Source organism: Coenobita brevimanus, chromosome 64 (genome assembly GCF_032717465.1).
Source record: "Coenobita brevimanus isolate Jiangsu-jjx chromosome 64, ASM3271746v2, whole genome shotgun sequence".
NCBI lineage: Eukaryota > Metazoa > Arthropoda > Malacostraca > Decapoda > Coenobitidae > Coenobita > Coenobita brevimanus.
This window is the reverse complement of record NC_137017.1, coordinates 10,708,582-10,729,306: the sequence shown is the minus strand read 5'-3', so window position 1 is coordinate 10,729,306 and position 20,725 is coordinate 10,708,582. Positions and strand designations below refer to the sequence as shown.

At 42.4% G+C, this 20,725-nt stretch overlaps 1 protein-coding gene across 1 annotated transcript in view; it reads left to right on the top strand.

The window, feature by feature from the left end:
• Window positions 1-20,725, top strand: part of LOC145404646 (putative 3',5'-cyclic phosphodiesterase pde-5) — a 207,739-nt gene that overhangs the window by 177,554 nt on the left and 9,460 nt on the right. The window contains exons 12-13 of the mRNA XM_080276170.1: window positions 2,797-2,897; window positions 14,090-14,327. Coding sequence (XP_080132296.1) covers window positions 2,797-2,897; window positions 14,090-14,327 — 339 coding nt within the window. The remainder of the gene's footprint in view (window positions 1-2,796; window positions 2,898-14,089; window positions 14,328-20,725) is intronic.

Sequence of the window (20,725 nt, the reverse complement as noted above, 5' to 3'; positions counted from 1 at the left end):
ACACCAACGTAACACCACTAAAACACCATCACCAACATCACTTCATAGCAGCACTACATCGTTGTAGCAGCACCCATCACCCCAAATGCATTATCACCACCACACCACTGACTATCACCACCAACCAGCTTGCGTCACGTCACACCTTATCTCTTAGATCTACACCACTTCCTTAACACCGCCACTGATTAATACTACCGCACTGCCAATAATCACCACCATACAGCTTACTCTCACCACCACCACCATACCACATCTTTCACCTTACGGCTTCTCCGATCACCAACCAACCACACCGTTTCTTTACTGTTTAACACCACCACAGTTATCTCCACGCCTCTACTTTCACCTCACCACTTCTCCTCTGATCACCACCAGTTGTATCGCTTCCCTCATCACCGCCACACTGTTAATATCATCACCATACCAATGATTTGCACCACCACCACCAGCACAACGCTTTCATCAAATCACCACTGTATGTCTGATTATCACCAGCCGATAATAACCCCTCACAAAACCACCCCGTGAACTTATGGTAGTATTCTCGTCAGCACTGGAGGCTGCTTAATACCCCCTTCCTACCGATTTAGTTTCCATAGAGCAGATTATTATTGTCTTATCATTATGATATTTCTATCGACAAAGACTCCACATATGGTAGGAAAGAATCTATTAATATACCAAAAACAGAAGTAAACTGTTACGGAAATACTAAAATAATATATTAATATACCTGAATCAGAATTTAACAGGTTATGAACTGGTGGTAGGGAGCCTCTTTAACTTGCGAGAATATGAGCCTTAACCCCCACCCCCACCCCACCCACCCACAGCTTTGCAACCACCCTCCCCAGGAGCCCCCCTCACCCACCCTCGCTAACACCCAAGTTGCATCCTCTTTCAGGTAGCCCTTGAGGTGCTTAGTTACCACAACTCTTGCACAGACACCGAGTTTGATGTTCTGCGAAAGGAGGACATAAGGCAGCCTTTCCCTGGTGTGGACGAGTAAGTAGAAGAGGGAACCCCAGTGAGTGGTGGTATGCGCAGTGTGAGCCTCTCTAGTGAGCCTCTCTGTTGTCGTCACCACCATTGCCACCACCACCACTACCACTACCACCACCCCTGTTCTTCGACTTTGTCTCCTTAGGCCGTATTCTCCAACATTACAACACCCTCTTTCCCGAGCTTTCCCGAGCCGAAACTGTTGCAGAGTCGTCCTTGCTCTTACTGGACTATACGCAGATCACATAGAACAAATAATAGTGAACATGTGTCTCTCCTGAAATTTATTTTTAAAAAGTAATTTATGAGTAGGAATCACCGAAGCTCATTCTTACCTCGGTTCCATATTTCCAGATTATCTAGATATTGTGTCCACTTTCTACATCAGCAGCTTTTATAATCATGTTAAAAATCCCAGGAAATATAAAGTGTATAAACTACTTAATGCAGCTGGGACAGGTGCTGCACTCTCTCCTTGTCTGACTATAAATTGTTTCCAAGACCAGCTCCTTGAAATTTCAAATAATAAAAGACTACCTTTACAAATGTGATTACCATTGCCACTCTTTCTCTCACCTGTACCAACAGTTCTTGGAATTTTAAGATATACCGTATATACGACAAATCATGCATCTCAGACTGCAATACATTCTCTCATCTTTTTCAACCAGAAAAGTGTGGCTAAATCTTTTCAAAAGTTAAATATATATCACACCATGTATGTTACTCAGCGCAACACCTTCTCTCGGGATGGCCCCCTTTGTGCCTCCTTTGTCCTCTTAAAACAATACGGTCCCTTCTTTGTCTCTGGGTAATTCTGTTTTTTCCCTTTCATGCTATCTGCCCCAGGATGACTAACCTCCTCCACACAGTCTGCAGGGCCTCTGGAATGTGTGTGCTCGGCTACTTATTTTGCATATCAGTGGTTCAGCCAGCTTCTTGAAACGTTCCATGGAATATATAAATGTTAGCTTACATTATTCATAGCCACAAAAGTCTTTACATAAAAGCTGAATTTTTTTTTTGTTAAACTAACCTTTTTTGTACATTAAAGTTCACAAGTTTTTGACAAGTGTAAACCTTTGTGTTTGTACTCTGGTCAAATTTAACCCTGTCTCGTATGTATATATTAAAACTAACAAGCTCTGGGCAGATGTAGACATGTCTGTGCAGTGAAACTAAAAAATTTTGGCAAAATGCAAGACCACATGAAAACTGATAAACTCTGAGCAAAGTTAATCCTCTCTTTTGCACTAACAAACTTGAAGCAAATCTAATCATATCGTTTGTACATGAAAACAAACAGGCTGTGGGCACATGTGCTAACCTTGTCGTCTGCACATGAAAACTAAGGAGCTTTAAACAGGTGTAAGCTATGCTCTGATTTTTGCTCCTGTAGGCTATAGCTAGCGCCCCTGCTGTCTCGCAGTCTTGGAGTCTTAAATTCATTTCACCTGAATGGACGTTTTTAACTTCCAGGTGTCCTTTAAGTGTTGTTAAATATTGCTCTGAGCTTTATTTATATATGGCTAGCTTTCTTGGGCAGTCTTAAGTTAGTTTGTTTTGAATGCCCGACTTTGCCTGCCAAGAAGTGGCTAACATTTCACCCCATGGAACGCCAGCCAGATCCTCGGCTGCTCAAAGGCTGCTGCTGTAACCTGATTCCTCTGTTGTCATCTGATCTCCCTCTGTAATCTTGATCTCCCTCTGCTCTCGTGTGCTCCATTGACCCCCCGCAGCATCAGAACGTGTAGCCTCTAAAAGCAGCTCCCTCCTTGTCAACTCCTACAGGTAGCTCTGGAAATGATGAGCTACCACAGCAGTTGTGGCCAAGACGAGCTTGCAATGTTGTCAAAAGAAGAGGTGCCCATTGTCATACCGGGCGTAGATAAGTAAGTACAGGAGTGTGAGTGGAGGGAGGGGGGGAGGGAAAGGGTAGGAAGGAGGGGTTGAGAGGAGGAGACGAGAGGAGAGGCTGCGTTCGACATTCGCTCAGAAGTTTTAAATCACTACTCGGAGTCAGCTTGAACTTTCCCATTGTTGTTTCATGTCAAAAATTTATATTGGAATTCAGTGTAAGCTTAAACATTTTTCACCGCGGTATAATTCAGTGCCAGATTAAAATTTCTTATAATTTGGTGTCATGTGAAAGAAAAAATTCATTGTAATTCGGTGTCCACTCATAACTTTCATTATTTTCTGTGTCAAATTTGCCATTATACATTCAGGTCTGAGCTATCATGAAGAAGAGACTTTGCAGAAACGTTAAGGACAAGCTCGTAAAAAATGTTGTCGTCGTGTCTGCCCATTGTCACTACACAGAGTTAACTACTGTGGCCGTCTTTTTTTTATTAGTATTATATAAGAAAGCTCACCAGCACCACTTTGCCGGTTTAGTCTTGCTTACAGCACGTTAATATTCTCAGGCATCCGGGACAAACATAGCAGCAGGTAGATTTCGTGGATGTGTGGGAAGCCGTAGGACTTGAAAAGGAATAAGAGCATTAAGGACGCTGAGACGTAAAATGGTAGAAAAGACTGTCCAGGTGGTGATGGGTATTAGTGATGGTTGCCGACCGTGATGCTTGGATGCGAGATGTAGGCGCTAAATGGTGGGACCCAGAAAAAATACAAGTGTTGAAAATGTAAGTTTGGGATGAGATGCTTTGACAGTGCAAAGTAAAAGAAAGGTGTGAAAATAGACACATTATGATGGAAAGGACTGATGAGGTTGTGTTGCAGTGATATGGCCGTATGGAGAGATAGGTAGTGAAAAACCGATAAGGGGATATACTGTTAAAAAATAGCAGGAGTGAAAGGAAGAAGTAGACAAAAAAAGAAAAAAAAAAGTGAATGGATTATGTGAAAGATGTGTTAAACTATAGAGGTCTGGGCATCCTGAAAGGGGAAGAGGAATGCATGTGACAGGAAAATAGAATGAAGTGGCTTTTGAGGGAATGACTCGCTGTTATGATGTAGAGCCGGCAAGAAATAAAGCGACTGGGGTAAACCGGAATATCAGTCAGCGGAGTCTGGGTGTAGTTGGTTTAGAATTACCTTACTGTATGCAGCTGCTGAGAAACCGAGTGTGTTGGAATGAGGTAGCCTCCCACAAGAGAATAATAACGTTCCAGCCACAAGCACAAATAAGCTGTTAAGGGAAGATGCGCCAGAGAGCGTACTATGCACACTAGAATGCGGCCCCAGTTTTGTCCCTTCTTTAGTTGGTGCCAGTGTATTTACCGCACTGAAAGGAATAACAAGTTTCTAAAATAATAATCACTTGTATGAGAGGGATATCGGGTTAGGATGAGGATGAGGAGGAGGGATATTGTTCTGTGCTTCACCCTTTCTAACTGCGCCAAGCTTTGATATTTGCTTTGTTCTACTAACTCTTCTTTGTAAGGAGAAACAGTTCAATCGTCGTTTAGAACTAACAGTTGGATAATCGATAATTTAAAAAAAAAAGAAATATACAAATGTAAGACAAAAATAAAGCGCGCGCGCGCGCGCGCGCGCACACACACACACACACACACACACACACACACACACACACACACACACACACACACACACACACACACACACACACACACACACACACACACACACACACACACACACACACACACAACACTACCAAACCCCTGTCACCAAATTATACCTATCGAACAGTATGAAATTCCAGGCGAACTTGTATGTCTAACGCAGCCTGTAGCGACTAACTAACTAACTAACAGAAGGCGTTATTGCTGCCGTATTCTTAACTTGTTTAAGCCGAAGACGCATTTTTTATTTCATTCTTGCTACCTACAGTCGATTTTATTCAGTTCACAGGAGACTTTTCTGTCTGTGGGGTGTGTATATAGCTTTTACTGACCTCCTGAGTCCATAAGATCTCCCCTAAGCTGAATGAAATAATTTGTTAAGAGCAGGAATAAAAAAAAATAAAGTCGTCGTAATGAAAGAGGGCAACAAAGATCTGGAAAGTGTAGACAGGCCCCCTATTTGAGAGTTATTCATGAAACTCTAGTTATGATGCAAGTGAGGCGTGCTTAGCTTCTCAAACAAATCGTCATGCGCAATATTAACCAGGTACTTCAAAAGCCTTCCAGACCTGTGCCTGTGCATGAGAATCACTGGGTGGGGGATGTCACTTTTACAATACAGAAATTGCACTGACTCGAGCCTGCACATCAGTTTCCCTTCAGGACCCGTAAAACAAGCATTGAACGTACGTATAGCGAGCAACTGCCCGTCCATGTCAGGCGTGTGTGAACTCTGTTGCATACCTGCTAACATACAGAACACAGACCTTCGCTGCTGAACGTGGTCTGTAACGTGGCCTGAAGGCGGACCACATTTAATGCTCAAAGTTGTTCCGTGACGAGAGTGAAACGTATCTAGCTTCTCTCCGACGCTGTTGAATGCACTTGGTAACGTGGCATATAGAATGAGCGCGTTTGATGCCACGGGTGTTTCTATGACGAGTAATGCATGTCTGGCTTCACTCCGACGCTGTTGAATGCGCTCTGTAACGTGGCGCACAGACTGTATCAGCTAATTTTCACAGCTTTTCCATGAATGACCGTCTGAAATGGAGGCTCGCTCACACCATGGTCCTTTCAGGTTAAAGAATACGGCTGTAAAATTGTCTTCAGTCTCTCCTCCCTAGCTCTAATGAGACTAGCTGGTAGAGTTCAGCTTTAAATAACAACTAGATATTGGCCTTAAATAACATTAGTTGGAATGACTTACAGCTTTCCCTCGCCTCAGTAACAAGCCATTCTGTCCAGAGGGATGTAGCCCCTTTAGTACGATGACGGCTTTATTCTCGCTACTGCCTGACGATTTCATTTAGTAGAAGGAGGAGACATCTGGTTGTGAGGGAGTTAAGAGGATTGTTTTTTTTATTTAAAGGGGGTAGTTTATTTTTTTACCCACTTTCACCACCAGACGTCTCTCCTAAGCTCAGTAAAATCGTCCGGGGGTAGGAAGAAGAAAATAATATAAGCGTCATGGTACTGAAGGTGTTTAATAAAATGAAGAGCGACCTGCAAACAATATTAACAACAGTGGCCATCTTGACTTCCCACCCTCACTGTCTTTCACATACCTCATTACGATGCCATCTTTTAAAAGTTTATTCTTGCTGATGCCTGACTGTTTTATTCTATTTGTGGAGAGACCTTTCGAATTGAAGGAGGTTAGCTGTAGCCTTCATCAACCCCTTCAGTGCGAGAGATCCCTCCCAAGCAGAATAAAAGCCTTCCAATACTCGTACGATTTCATTCACACTGGGAGAGACTTTGCGAATCTAAAAGGTTAGATATGGACTTATTAACCCTTTCCCTGGCTTTTTTTTTTATTTAGGTTACATTCAGACGATTTTCTTTAGCTGAGGGAAATTCTGGCAGTCAGTGATGTATAATTTCTACCCACTGACTACTAGGCTTTTTCTCAGCTACATTAATTTCACTAGGGTAGCCTGGATGAAATATCTGAAGTGCTGCCAAAACAGGGAATGGGTAAACCGCTTCAGCACTAAATGTCTCTCTCCTGAAGCTGAATAAAATCGTCTGAAATTAGCAAGAATAAACCAGTAGAAAGGCATCATCGTAGTGAAGGGGAGTTAATCTACTGCTGCCTTTTATCACTTTCTCTCAATGGCTGGTCCGTAGCTTATTTTTTTTTCCTCTCATTGTATTTTGTGGCTTAACCGTAAACGTTGAAGTAGTAGTGCTGGCTTGTTTTGCTGCTCCCTGTCTACACCTGTCAGTATTGTTTGCATCGTGGCCTTCAGTAGTACCAGTCACCTTGTATCAGTAGTAGTGTGGATAATCTGTGTGCTGGATAGTTCAAATCAGTCTGAAAAGCAGTTTGAGTGAGAGTTTAATCTGAGGAGTAGTTTTTGGCACTTAACCCCTTTTTGTCTGAGCGTATTTTTCTTTGTATTCTTGCTGCCTCCAGACGATTTTATTCAGCTTAGGAGAGACCCTTTTTTGAGTGAAGAAATTAGGTAAATTCTTAGTTAATCCCCTCACTACTACAGCTGAATAAAAATAGCTGAAGAAAATCGTCTGGTGGTAGAATGAATTAAGCAGTAATGGTATAATGGTAGTCAAGGGGTTAAGAGTAATAATGATAGCTTTAATTAATCCTGTAATGCCAGACTGTAGCTAATTAGAGTAAAATTTACCAGGTCAGATTGCTTTTAGATATATAATTGAGTTAGTAATGATGCATAGTTTTAAGGACCGACTCTCTCTCTCTCTCTCTCTCTCTCTCTCTCTCTCATATTATTTTCACACTTAAATAACTTGCGCAAACGTAGCCTGTCTCCAAAAGATAACTCCTCATCTTCAAGCACACTCTTCCCATTTTTCATCGTCCAGATTTGCAAACAGACTGACGATCAAATGTCTTTCCTAATTAAGATTTATTTTTGCAGGAAGAAGTAGAGACAGGGGAAGTTTCTCCATTCTCCTTGCCTCCTCCTTCATGAAAAAAAAAATAAATCTTACGACTTGGAAATGATCTTTAGCTTGTTTTTGCATTCTGGCCAATCTTGAATTAAAATGGTCCTTTGTCTTATCTTCATCCGTACAACTTCCTTCCTCCACAGACCCCAAAAAGCTGACATGCACTGCTGACTTAATTTCCCAACTTCTTCATCTGCTGACCATTTACTGCCTGTCTCACAAATGTCCCTCAGTCATATTATTTTTATTTCAATCACATCTTTTACTCACCCGTGCCCACTTCACGTACAATGTCCCTTTGTCATATTACCTTTATTTCAACCTTTTTCCAGTCCATTAATGGTATTGAATTCCGTCCCGCCGTACATGCCTTATTACTTTATTCAAAGCACTTGTTGCTGACCCTTTCCCATTTTACTGTCATATTATCTTTATTACAACTACTTCCTCTTGCTGACCCTTTGCCTTTTACTCTGTCATGTTATCTTTAGTATAACCACTTTCCCTTGCTGACTTCGGCTTACTTTCCTGACAGTATTCCTCTGTCGTATTTCCTGCCACTTCCTATACCCCCTGAAGCTGCCCCAGATCAGTTCCATCTAAACCACTTCTGTCACTCATCCCGTCATCCTCTCCTCCATCCCGCTTTGCTATATTACCACCATATTCTTTGCCGATCCCTTCCCTCTGTACAAGTATTTCCAATTCCCTCTGCTGACCTTTCCTTACAGTGGCGCTCTGTCATTTACCTATAATCCGATCACTTGTTAGTCCCTCTGTTGACCTGAATTCTGTCTCAGCCTTACCTGCTGTACCTATTTTATTCCAAGATTTTTCCTCTTTGCTGACCCCCCGCCATCTTGCTTACATTGCCCTTTGTCATATTTCATAATGCTCCAGTCATCCTCATCTGATTCCTTCTCACCTTACGTTCAGTGTTGTCATATTCCCACCACCTCCAGTCCCTCTGAACGTACCCCAGTTATGTCCCACTCAGTCTTAATATCCTACTCATTTCCCCTCCTGACCACCTCCCACAATGTTTCCAATGTTCCTCTGTCATATTACCTTCATTTCAGCCCTACAGAAGCCGCCCTAAATCTCATAACCGGCAATTTTACCCTCCATACCTGCGTTATTACCGTATTCTCCTGATCATTTCCTACATTACTTCCAGTGCACCTTTGTCATATTGCCTTTATTCCAGTCCCTCAGATGTCTCCCTGAATCTATTCCACCTTAATCAGATCCTCCATCCGTCCTCCATTCCCTCTTCATTGATTTCATTACGTGAAGTGGGGAGGCGGGCCATTTCTGAGCGACTTTCTCCACTCTTGCTATTGTGCTGTGTGATCCCATTAACGCCCTCATTAACGCCTCATTATCCTTCCATTAGTTTGCCCCTTTATTGTGCCATTATCTCGCCTTTCTTACCTTCGAGCTGAAATTGATATCTCTTTCAGTGGTCATAATGGTTACGCCTCTGTCCTTCATTAATTCCCCCTCTGTCATCACGCCTGGCTTATTAAATTATTTTCTAATTCCAGACAGATTTATTAAGCTCAGGACTTCTCGAATTGGAGGAGTTTTAGATATAACATATATATATATATATATATTTTTTTTTATGAATGAAGGACACCTGTAATCTGGTGTATGGGATTCTCTTTATTTGTTGTTTCCTCCTCTGTTCATCTTCTACACACACACAAAAAGTAATAACTGGAAGTACTCCTTTCATTAAAAAAAAAAAGTCTCTCCTAAGCACATAATGATATTCTGGACATGTCAAGGGAAAAAAAAAAATAGACTAGAGGCCTTCCCAGAGGGGGGGGGGGATCGCCAGCCGCGAGCCGATACATATCTAGCGCGGCTCGGAATATGACCTTGACCTTGACCTACTTTCACCAGTTTCGGACTAGTAGGAGATTTTCATTGCTACTACACACCTGTAAAATTTTGTGATGATATCGTGAGCGGTTTTAAAGTTATCATGGTAACAGCCACACAGACTTTGACCTACTTTCACGAATTCCGACGTCGTAGGAGATTTTCATCCCTAATACACACCTGTAAAATTTTGTGATGATATCCTGAGCGGTTGCGAAGTTATCGCGCTAACAGACACACAGACAGACAAAGTGAAAACAGTACTCGTAGGAGATTTTCACTCCTACTATACCCTGTTTGATTGACATGTGCAGCCGAGATGTATGCGGTGAGTAGGGTGTGTTTGTTTTCGCGGCTGCTGATTGTTATAGATATTGACGGTATATTTTCAGATTGCCTGCAATATAAGCAGCCAGTTTAAATATGGTGTAATTTCCGAAGCTAAAGAGGTTAAATTTAGCTTAAAAGGTTTACTGTTATCAAAGAAAATTAAAGTTGATTATAAAGTTTTATAAAATGATGAGTGACGTTTGAAGTAAATCATCCACCCACGGTGCAGTGGCGTACACCCATGTCCGCATGTTGCACTGCATTCACCCACGGTGTACACCTACACCCGCTTGTTGCTCTATAATATCCACTCACAGTGTACACCTACGTTCGCATGTTGCACTACAGTACTTGCCTGCATTACCTCACTGACATCATTGGCGGCCAGTCAGCAGCCGCAAATCAGACACATCCTACTTGCCCCATACATCTCAGCTGCACAGGTCAGTCAAATAGACCACGCACACCGGTAAAATTTTGTGATGATATCCTGAGTGGTTGCGAAGTTATCGTGGTAACAGACACACAGACCTTGACCTACTTTCACCAATTTCGAACTCGTCATCGCTTTTTTTCCCTGCTACGCACCTGTAAAACTTTGTGATGATATCTTGAGTGGTTGCGAAATTATCTTGCTAACACACACACACACACACACACACATTAATTGAAAACAATACCAGCTTCGCAATTGCTGCTGGTAACCAGCCTGGCAAACACAGATGGGAACCAGCCTCAGTATCGCTCATGGTAACAACCTCGATATCGCGGATGGTAACAACCTTGCAATCACGGACGGTAACCAGCCTCACAATCGTGGATGGTAAGCAGCCTCGCTATCGCGGATGGTAAGCAGCCTCGCTATCGCGGATGGTAAGCAGCCTCGCTATCGCGGATGGTAAGCAGTCTCGTAGTCGCAGATGGTAACCAGCCTCGCTATCGTGGATGGTAAGCAGCCTTGCAGTCACAGATGGTAACCAGCCTCGCTATCGTGGATGGTAAGCAGCCTTGCAGTCACAGATGGTAACCAGCCTCGCTATCGTGGATGGTAAGCAGCCCCGCAGTCGCGGATGGTAACCAGCCTCGCAATCGCAGATGACAACCAGCCTCACAATCGTGGATGGTAACCAGCCTCACAATCGCGGATGGTAACCAGCCTCGCTATCACGGATGGTAACCAACCTATCTATCGTGGATGGTAACCAACCTCGCTATGGCGGATGGTAACCGACCTCGTTATCGCGGATGGTAACCAACCTCCCTATCACGGATGGTAACAAACCTCGCTATCGCGGCGGGCAAAAAAAGTACGTTATCCATTACTGCTGTCGTTTGATGTCATGAGCGCCAACATTAGCTCCACGTTAGTCCCCTTTATCCTCATTAGTCTGCCATCATACCCTCACATTTACCCATTAGGGCCTTCATTACTGCCTCATTAGTCCCCCATTATCCTCCCATTTATCTGCTGCTACCTGTACCTGTCATACCATTAACTCTATCGTTATCACGTCTTTAGTTCCCATTATCCCTCAGTGTGTTATTGTCTTACCTTTTACCCCATTAACGCCCTCATTAGCACGTCATTAGTTTCCATTATCCCTCAGTAGTGTCCCATTACCTCACTTCTTATCCCATTAGCGCCCCCATTAGCACATCATTGGTCCCATTACCTCTCCATTAGTCTGCCATTACTTGACCTTCCTTACCATATTAGTGCCCTCGTTAGCGTGTCATCAGGCCGCATTACCTTCCCATTAATATGTCACTACCCACCTCTCACCTTGACCCTTTCAGCCTGAGGACGTATTTTCTCCTATTCTTGCTATCTCCAGACGATTTTATTTGCCTTACCGTAGACTTATCGAACGAGAAGGAAGGGAGGATAAGAGATACAGTCTTTATTAGGCCCTTCAGAACGATAACATATTTTTCTCCCTTATTCATGTTATCTCCGGACGATTTTACTCATCTTAGTATTAAATTTTCGAACTGAGGAACTAAGGTTAAAGGCTTCACCAACTTCTTCCTCTAGTGATGGGTTCTCTTGGGCTGAGTAAAATCGTCTGGTGGCAGCAAGGATAAAGCAGAATTAAGTTAAAATAAAACTGATATCTTCCCCCCCCCCACCCACCCTGTATTGATGCTCGGGTCTCCTCCCTTCGTCAATCCCTTCAGTACGGTGATGCGGTTTTTCTCATTTTTATTTTTATCTTCAGACGAATTTCTTCAGCCTAGGGAAACCTCTTGTGGTGAAGGGGGGGAGTAACTTGTTCTGTCCGGTGGCGTATTTATTATTGTTTTATTTTTGCTGCCTCCAGACGATTTTATTCAATTTAGGAGAGCATTTTCGAACTGGGGTGGGATGGGGGTGATCAGATATAGATTGTCCAGTGAAGTATTTATTCTTGTCTCCAGACGATTTCATTCACTGTGGTCGGTACTTTTCGAGGTGGGTTAGATATCTTTCACTGAGCCGTTCTCTCCTAAGATAAAATCGTCTGGGGGTGGAGGTATCAAGAATAATCTAATAGAATACGTCGTCGGAAGGAAGATGTTAAGATACCGCAATTCTAAATAAAAATCGTCTTGTAGTATCCAGAATAAAGAAAAGTTATACATCGTAGTGAAAAGGCGAAATAGTAGCCATGTAGTAGTTGTAGCCCCAGGTTCATCTTAAATATAAACCCAGTGGACTGCAGGCTGAAATTGCCCTCCTCCTGCAGTCCACCATCCTCCTCTTGGGGAATAGGGAAATAATTGAAGGACACTTGTGTAACCTGGCAGTTGGGTCGCCCTGTTATATCAGTGCCACCACACGAAGGCGTCCTTCTCCAGCACCTGGGAGAGTTAAAAAGCCATAGTAGACCTGGAACCTGTCTCTCATTAACCCGCTATCACCTCTAGTAATTAACCCACACCACACCTTGCTAATGACCCAACCACCGTGTACCTTAATCAGCTCCAAAACACCCTGTCCTTCACCACCTCACACCTTCAGCTAATGAGCCCGGAACTTATCTTAATTAAGCCACAACTTTTTCATCGTTTTTTGGGCCAGTTTGAACCAGTCTTTTCTCATTCTTTTTCAGCATCTTATTTACTCTTCCCAAGTTTTTAATACCTTTTTTTCTGTTTAACATTTTCTTTGTCTTCCTGTTTTTTTTTTTCTGGTGTCCCTTTTATGTAGTTTTCGTTTTATATCCATCAACGTCCTTTAAATTTTCCCTCCTGTTGTTATTTTATGTCCTTTATGTATCAGATTTCCTCAGCATCCTTTATACCATCACCTACTGTTTTATGATTTTTTTAATTTTTCCCACACCTAGTTTCCTTCCCTCACATCCCTTTCTTTCATTTGTCCCCGTCTGTCCTCGCTCCCTCATCTCTCCTATATTCAGCCACTCAGTAATTCATGTCCCCTTCACTCCCACTCACTCTCTCACCCATTAATTCACCTACCTTCTGCCTGATTCCCCTCATTCACGTCACTCTCACTCACTTACTCATTCCTCCGACTCCTCTCGCCTTTCCCTCGTTTTTTTTCTTACTTTCTCATTACTCACTTCCTCGGAACCTCCTCTTCATTTCACCTACTTCATCTTCTTCGTTTCACCCCTCCTGTGTTTCTTCACTCATTTGCTTTCCCCTCCTTTCCCTAATTTCTTTCCCTTTCCCTCCCCCAGCCGTCTATCACCTCCAACCACTCTCTCAACTCTTCACCCCTTCCCACATAGTACCTCACTCACCTCTCCTCTCAGTTCTCCAAGAGCTTCTCCTTCCGTCTCGGCACCCCTCCCTCATCTTCCTCTCAATTTTCTCGTACCCTCTTTCTACCCTACGTAGGTGACTTCTTCATTTCCCCTTCAACTCACACTCATTGTCAATCCCCTCTCCCCATCCCTCCTCCCTGACTCCCCCACACTTCTGTCATCTCTCCCCTTACCTTTCCCTTATTCTCTCAGTTTCACCTCCCTTCTTCCTCACTATCTCTCATTCACTCCCTCGCCCACTTTCCCTCCCTCCCATATCTCTTTCCTTCACTCTCACCTCCTCACCTTCCCGTCACCACCTCTCACTCACTTCCTCACTCCTATTCACCCCTACTTACTCTCTCCCACTCTTCCAACAACTTCTTCAGTCTCAGCAACCCTCCCTCGACTCCCCAACACTTATTCCTCACACTTTCTTCTCCCCCTTGCTCACTTCCTCACCACCCCTTCACCCCTACCCACTCTTTTACCCTCCCCTTTACTCTGTCTCTCCTTCCTTGTCTCATCCCTCCGTCATTTCTCCTTTACTCCATAACTTTTCCTTCACCATCTCTCCCTCAGCCCCCCCAAACAATCCAGTCACCCTCTCTCTCCTCATCCTAACAGCTTCTTCTTCAGCGCCAACTCCTTGGAGGACATGGAGAAAGTACGCCACGCCATCTACATGTTCGTGGACCTCTTCGGCCTTTCCCGCTTCGACAAGGACTCGCTGATCCGATTTACCCTCACTGTCAAGAAGAACTATCGGCGTGTTCCCTACCACAACTGGACCCATGGATTCAGTGTGGCTAATTCCATGTATTCTATTATCAAGAAGGTGCCTAAGAACTTCAAGCCATTGGAGGTAAGATGTGAGGTGTCGATTTTTGTTGTGGTTGGTAGAGCCGTTTGTATGTCCCCCTTCGAGGTGGTGGTGATGATGATGATGATGATGATGATGATGAAGAACGTCTAAGTTTCTGAAATTCACTTTTGTCATGGGATGAGGCTGTGAGCCATCTAATTTCTGACCTGGCTCATATCTCTGATTGGGGTGAATATATCATTGTTGTTTTAATACATCCGAAATTCAGTTTGTACATCTTCCAACCCACCATACTCATCCACAGGAGTATCTGTTCATATTTAACAATAATCAACTCAGTCCAGCACCATTGCTGAATATACCTGGGTTTCATTCTCTCGGGTTTTATCTTGGAAAGATCATATTACCCTTATAATATCTGCCTCCAAAAGATTTAGTGTATTAAGCCGACTCCCTGCCTTCTTCGCCTCCGCATACCTGTTGACTTTATACAGAGGTTTTATTTGCCCCTGTGTAGAGTACAACTTTCATGTGTAGAAGGCTCCCCACTTACAGGTCGTCTCAACATAGTGAAGTCAAAGTCTCTTTGTTCCATTGACTCTCCTCCTCATACTGACTTCCATCAACCATCGTCTCTTAGTCACACTGTCTGATCTTTAGTTCTTTTCCATAGCTATCTTTATGATCACTGCTCCTCTGAACTGTCTGGATGCATTCCTCCTTTATTACGGCGGGCATGTAGCACCTGCATGGCAGCAAACTTTTATTACTTTTCTGTCCAGTTCTCTTTTGCAAGAGTTAACCGATACTCCCAGTCCTTCATGTTTACAACAGATCAGCTTGGAACTCTCTTCCTCTGACTGTATTTCCATCTGCCCATGACCTCCCGTCTTTTAAACGCAATGTGTCCAAGCATCTCGAAGTAACGGATCTCTCTCTCTCTCTCTCTCTCTCTCTCTGAGGGTACTGTCTTGTCTACCTTCATCATTTGGTTCCTTCTACCATGCCTTAAAAAAAGAAAAAAAAAAAAAAGCTCGAGAAGTTGATGATTAATAATAATTGTGATGAATGCCAGAGATAATGATGATATTGATGATGATGGCAGAGATGATGATGATGATGATGATGATGGTGGTGGTGGTGTTGTTGATGATGTTGATAATAATAGTGATGATGGGTACCAAAGTTGTTACTGCTGTTGTAGGTGAATGTTGATGAATATTCGCTGTCAAGTAATGGTCGTTTTCCTAGCAAGAGAGTCCAACACTTGAGACTTCTAAGTGATTATTATGGTGTTCTTGTTTCCACCAGACATTTTTGTTGAGTTTAGGAAGGATCTCTTGTACTGAAGATGTTAACAAGATTTATATTACAATTGTAGACATAGAGCAGAGTATTCCATACCCGACTCGAAGCGTAGCCCCCTGGTGGTAAGGGCCGGAGTGAGGGTAATTGGATGTAGATTAAAGGGAGCTGAGGTTAATTTGTTCATTTTTTAAGATGAGGGGCATGCGTACAAGATAGATTGGTGCGTGAATGGATGAATGGACGAATGGAAAGATACTTAGACAGATAGGTAGATAAATGGAATGACAGATTGACTATATATATATATATATATATATATATATATATATATATATATATATATATATATATATATATATATCACAAAGTGTCAACATCATGTCAAACTGAACAATATATCACACGCAGATATCACACACAAACTGCCAGCACTGACCAATCGATTCGCCTTCCTTGCTCTGCTTGGCGACATGCACACCTGAAGAGTGCCGTTTCAGTGAAGCGTTTCCCCATTTTTGTATAATGTCTTCCCTTTCCTTGTGCCCCATCGTTTGGGTTGGGGTGGATTGGGGTGGGTTATGATAGGATGGGTTAGGTTCGGTTAGGTTGGGCTGGGCGGAGGTGAAAAGAAAGACTCAGGGAAATCTTTTCTTACTGTCTTTATGTGTTACCTGTATTAGGGTTAGGCATGCTTAGGGTGGTTTGGGTGAAATTAGATTGAGTTTCGTTGTGAAGGTTCGATTACCTTGAAAATATGGAATCGCGATGTCTCCATTTTGTTTATTTATGTATTTATTTATTTACCTTCTCACTCTCTTTGTATCTCTCCATATGGGTTTGGTTGGGTTGGGTTAATCTGAGTTTGGCTGGATTGACTGAGGCTGGGGTAGGTTGAAATGGATTAGGTCAGGTCAGCCTTGGAGTGTGGTGATTGGGTTGAAGAAAATGGGTCAGAGTCTCCTCTTTTTCTAACATCCTAATTTTCCTAGCATTTATCGACTTGGATTGGGATGGCCTGGATTTAAGTGGGTTCAGCTGGGTTAGGATGGATTAATTTAAGTTAGATTAGGTTAGTTTAGGGATGTGATGGTTTGGGTTGATTGGACTAAAGAAAACGGGTCAGAATCCCATTTTTGTAACTCCCCCCCTCTAACTCCCTTTGGACTGGATAGAGTTGGGTTGAGCTGGATTGGATTTAGGTGGAGAAGGAGGCAGAGGAAAAGGGAGGGAGGGTCTTGCCGAGTGGCTGTCTGAGATTAAAGGATGGAAAGGCAGAGGGTGAGGGTTATTCAAGTGAGGTGAAGGGGAGAGAGTGTGAGAGGAAATGAAAAGTTAGAGACGAAGTGGAGGAGAGAGAGGGCGTTTGGAGACTGATGGGATTCCTAGGAGAGAAGGAACACATCAAGGAGCAAATGGTCCTGAAGATTGAAAAGGGATAAGGAGAGAGAGAGAGAGGGGGGAAGGGGGGGCGAGAGAGAGAGAGAGAGAGAGAGAGATTTATTTATTTTTTTGTATTTGTCTTTCATTCGTATTAACTGGAAAGATATAAAAACATGATGGAGAGAAGGAAGGTCATTTTTGTTAATTGTAGAAAAAAAACTGACAGGGAGAGGTAGACCAGAAACATGTTGGAGGGGACATGACCAGCTAATTGTGTGAGAAGTTGGTGTGTGTTGTGGGATGCGAGGTTGTAAGAAGCAGAAGTTAATATCTGAAGCTCCTTTTGTAGAAGTAACCCCTCATTGGATGCAGCGTCAGACAGTACATATACATACATACCCTGTACATACATACATACATACAGTACATACATGCATATATAGATACATACACAATCATACATACATACAGAAAGATACAGACATGCATGCTCACATACATATATAAACAGACAGGTAGACTGTAAGATAAATGAATAGACAGGTAAACAGATAGACAGATAAATAGAAACAGGCAGACAGCCTAACTTACACGTACATATACAAACATACACAGATTATTATGTATGCAAGTCATATTGCTAGAACTTCGTCAGATGTTGCTGAAAAATTAGAATCGCAGTAGCATAAAGCATCAGGGACGTCAGGCTGGCTTCCGTAGTACAGTAACTTCTTTTTTATTCAATTTAGACGACCACTAAGCGATTTTTATATAACGATTTTTTTTTTTTAACTCTACTGTATACCCTATTCACTTTAACTAGGCTTGAATTTGCCCTCTCTCCATCTCGAATGCTGGGCTGACGAGACTAACACTGAATATGGTGCTAATCAGGAACAAGTGCCCTGGGGAAGGATTTAGAACCATAGCATTGCCTGTATCTACCCTTGGCCTACACGAAGTAAGCTGCAAAAAAGACGTAAATTGGGACTATAGTTATTCTGTCGTTCAAAAATTCTTCCATGAGCCGACTGTGGATATAGTAAAAAAAAAAAAAAAAAAAAAAAAAAAAAAGGTATCGCAAAGAAAGACGACCATTTCAGTCCGATTACGCCTTTTTCCTACCATCATTTCTTGATGTCGTTAAGGGGTGAGCAACAATCTACATTAACCCTTTAAGTATGTTACCATCTTTATCGTATATCCTACCTTAAGCGATTTGTTCAGCTTAGAAGAGGAAAATCTCTCTTGTTCATAGGATTAGAAAATGTGCCCATTAACTCCTTCAGTATAAATCATCTTTCGTCTGTTATAATTTTTCCTTGTCTATTTGAGAATGCACCTATAGTGAAAGGGATGAGCATAAAGGGAAAAAATGCAGTGTTTGGGTTCATTTTTGCTGGATTAAAGTTGGTCTCCTGCAGCTTTCACATTTTTTTTCCTTGCTCGTCTTTTCAATCTTCCCCCTGGCTGCTCCATTTCCTCGTGCCTGCCCCCATCAATACCTCGTCACCCCTCCGTACCCACAGATTCTCTCTCTCTCTCTCTCTCTCTCTCTCTCTCTCTATCCTGATCCGTCCACTTCCCTCTCCTCCCCCCTTCGTCTGTACCTCTCCATTTCTCCCGTATTTTTTTTCTCCCATACCTCACTTCTTTTCTCACATAATTGTCATGGTTACCTTTACCGTAACTCTCTTCACTTCTACTTTCCTCCATCCTGGCCCCCTCTTCCACCTGTCACCCCCCTGTTTTCTCTCCTCCATACATCTCGCTCTTCTTCCTCAGTTCTCTTCTCGCTGTTATATACTCTTCTCCACGTTTATGTCTTCCGTCCTCTCCAGTCTGATTTTTACTACCATCTCTCCTTCTCCCCAAACTTCTTCCATCTCTCTTCTTTTTTCCCTCAGATCTCTCCGCCTCCATTTTCTCCTCTTTTTCACATCTCGTCATTCATATTTTTACCACCCTCTATCTTCAAACTTCTTCCATTTCTCTTTCTTTTGACTGAACTTTTCATTCAAGTTCTTGTCCTTCATTTCCCCCTCCCAATTTTTTCCATATTTTCCCTCTTCTTCCCACGCTTCTACCATAACAAATTTTACACTCTATCCAACCAGATATTTTTCGAATCTAGGTTGTTTAAGCACTTTTTTTCGTAATTCCTCTCCTCGCTAATTTTCCCTTCTCTATTTTCCCTCTACTCTTCTTCTTCCTTAATTCCCTTTTCCTTCCCCTCCCCATCCCTAATTAGACCTCCATCTCCCTCTCCACAGTGCCACTTACAGGTACAGCCAGGAGCAAGAGTTTGCGACAATCCTAGACCAGCATTTTGTCCTGCCTTCCATATTTCACGTTCCCCTCCACACAAGAGTATCCTTCCTCCTCATGATCTGTCGTGGACTTCAAATTACTAGCACACAATCATAGTTCATGTAGCACCTTCCATTGCCACATCGGGCAGAGAAGTGGTGGCGAACTTTTGCTGATGGCTGAACCTATTCCTGCCATCATCCCTTAATTTACCTGATTCTCCCCTGTAATCTACCTCCACGTGTATATGCATTCTCTCTCTCTCTCTCTCTCTCTCTCTCTCTCTCTCTCCTCCCGCACCATTGAATATTCAGCTTTCCTCTCTTAGCTACAGCTCCTCATTAATTTATTTCCCTCACTACTGTTCCTTATTTTTCCCTACTACTCCTCAGGTTTTTTCTTTACTGCCACTACTGTTTACATTACTACTACTGCTTCATTATTTTTCATTGCTATTACTCCACAGATATGCCTTTACTACTGTTCCTTAGTTATATTTCTTTACTAACACTCCTCACACATTTTTCTTTACTAATGCTCCTCACTTAATTTTCTTTACTAATGCTCCTCACATAATTTTTCTTTACTACAACACTTTACTTACTTTCCTTTACTAAGAGTCCTCACATTATTATGTCAGATGAAACATGGAATGCAATTCAGAAAATGAAAGAGGCGAAATTAAGGAGTGAAGAACAATATGTTGATGGCCAAGTAGTTGAAGTACTTAGAGCAAAGTACTGGAGTTTACATTCTGAAGTAAAAAGACTCGTTAGACGTGATAAGAGGAGGCTATATGATGAAAAGGCAACAGAGACAGAAATTAAATTAAGTAAAAATGACGGTCAGAGCACAAGAGCAGCGTATCAGGCAATAAAGGAGTTAACTGGGACTGAAAAGAGAAGGAAGGAAATACCTGTACGAGACAGAAATGGTAATTTGATGACTAAAGATTTGGATATAAAAGGAAGGTGGAAAGAACATTTTGAATCTGTTCTAAATAGACCAATCCCAGCTGAAGAGGACATTTTGCCAGCCGAGAGAGATTTGCGGATAGAAACAGGGAAGAGGCAGCAAAATCTATAAAGGAGTTAAAGAATTTTAAGGCCCCAGGAGAGGATGGAATATTTCCTGAAATGCTTAAGGTGGAAAATGATGAGTTGATGAATGCAGTTTTGAAACTTTTTAATGTGGCTTGGGATAATGGTGGAATTCCAGAAGAGTGGAAAATGGAGTGATTATAGAAATACCAAAAACGAGAGATTTAAGTGTGTGTGGCAATTGGAGGGGCATAACTTTGACACCTGTAGTTGCAAGAGTCTTTTCCAAAATCTTGTTGAACAGAATAGAGCTAGTAATTGATAAAATTTTAAAAGAAGAACAAGCGGGATTTGGAAAGGGTCGAGGTTAAAATGATCGGATTTTTATTGTAAGGCATC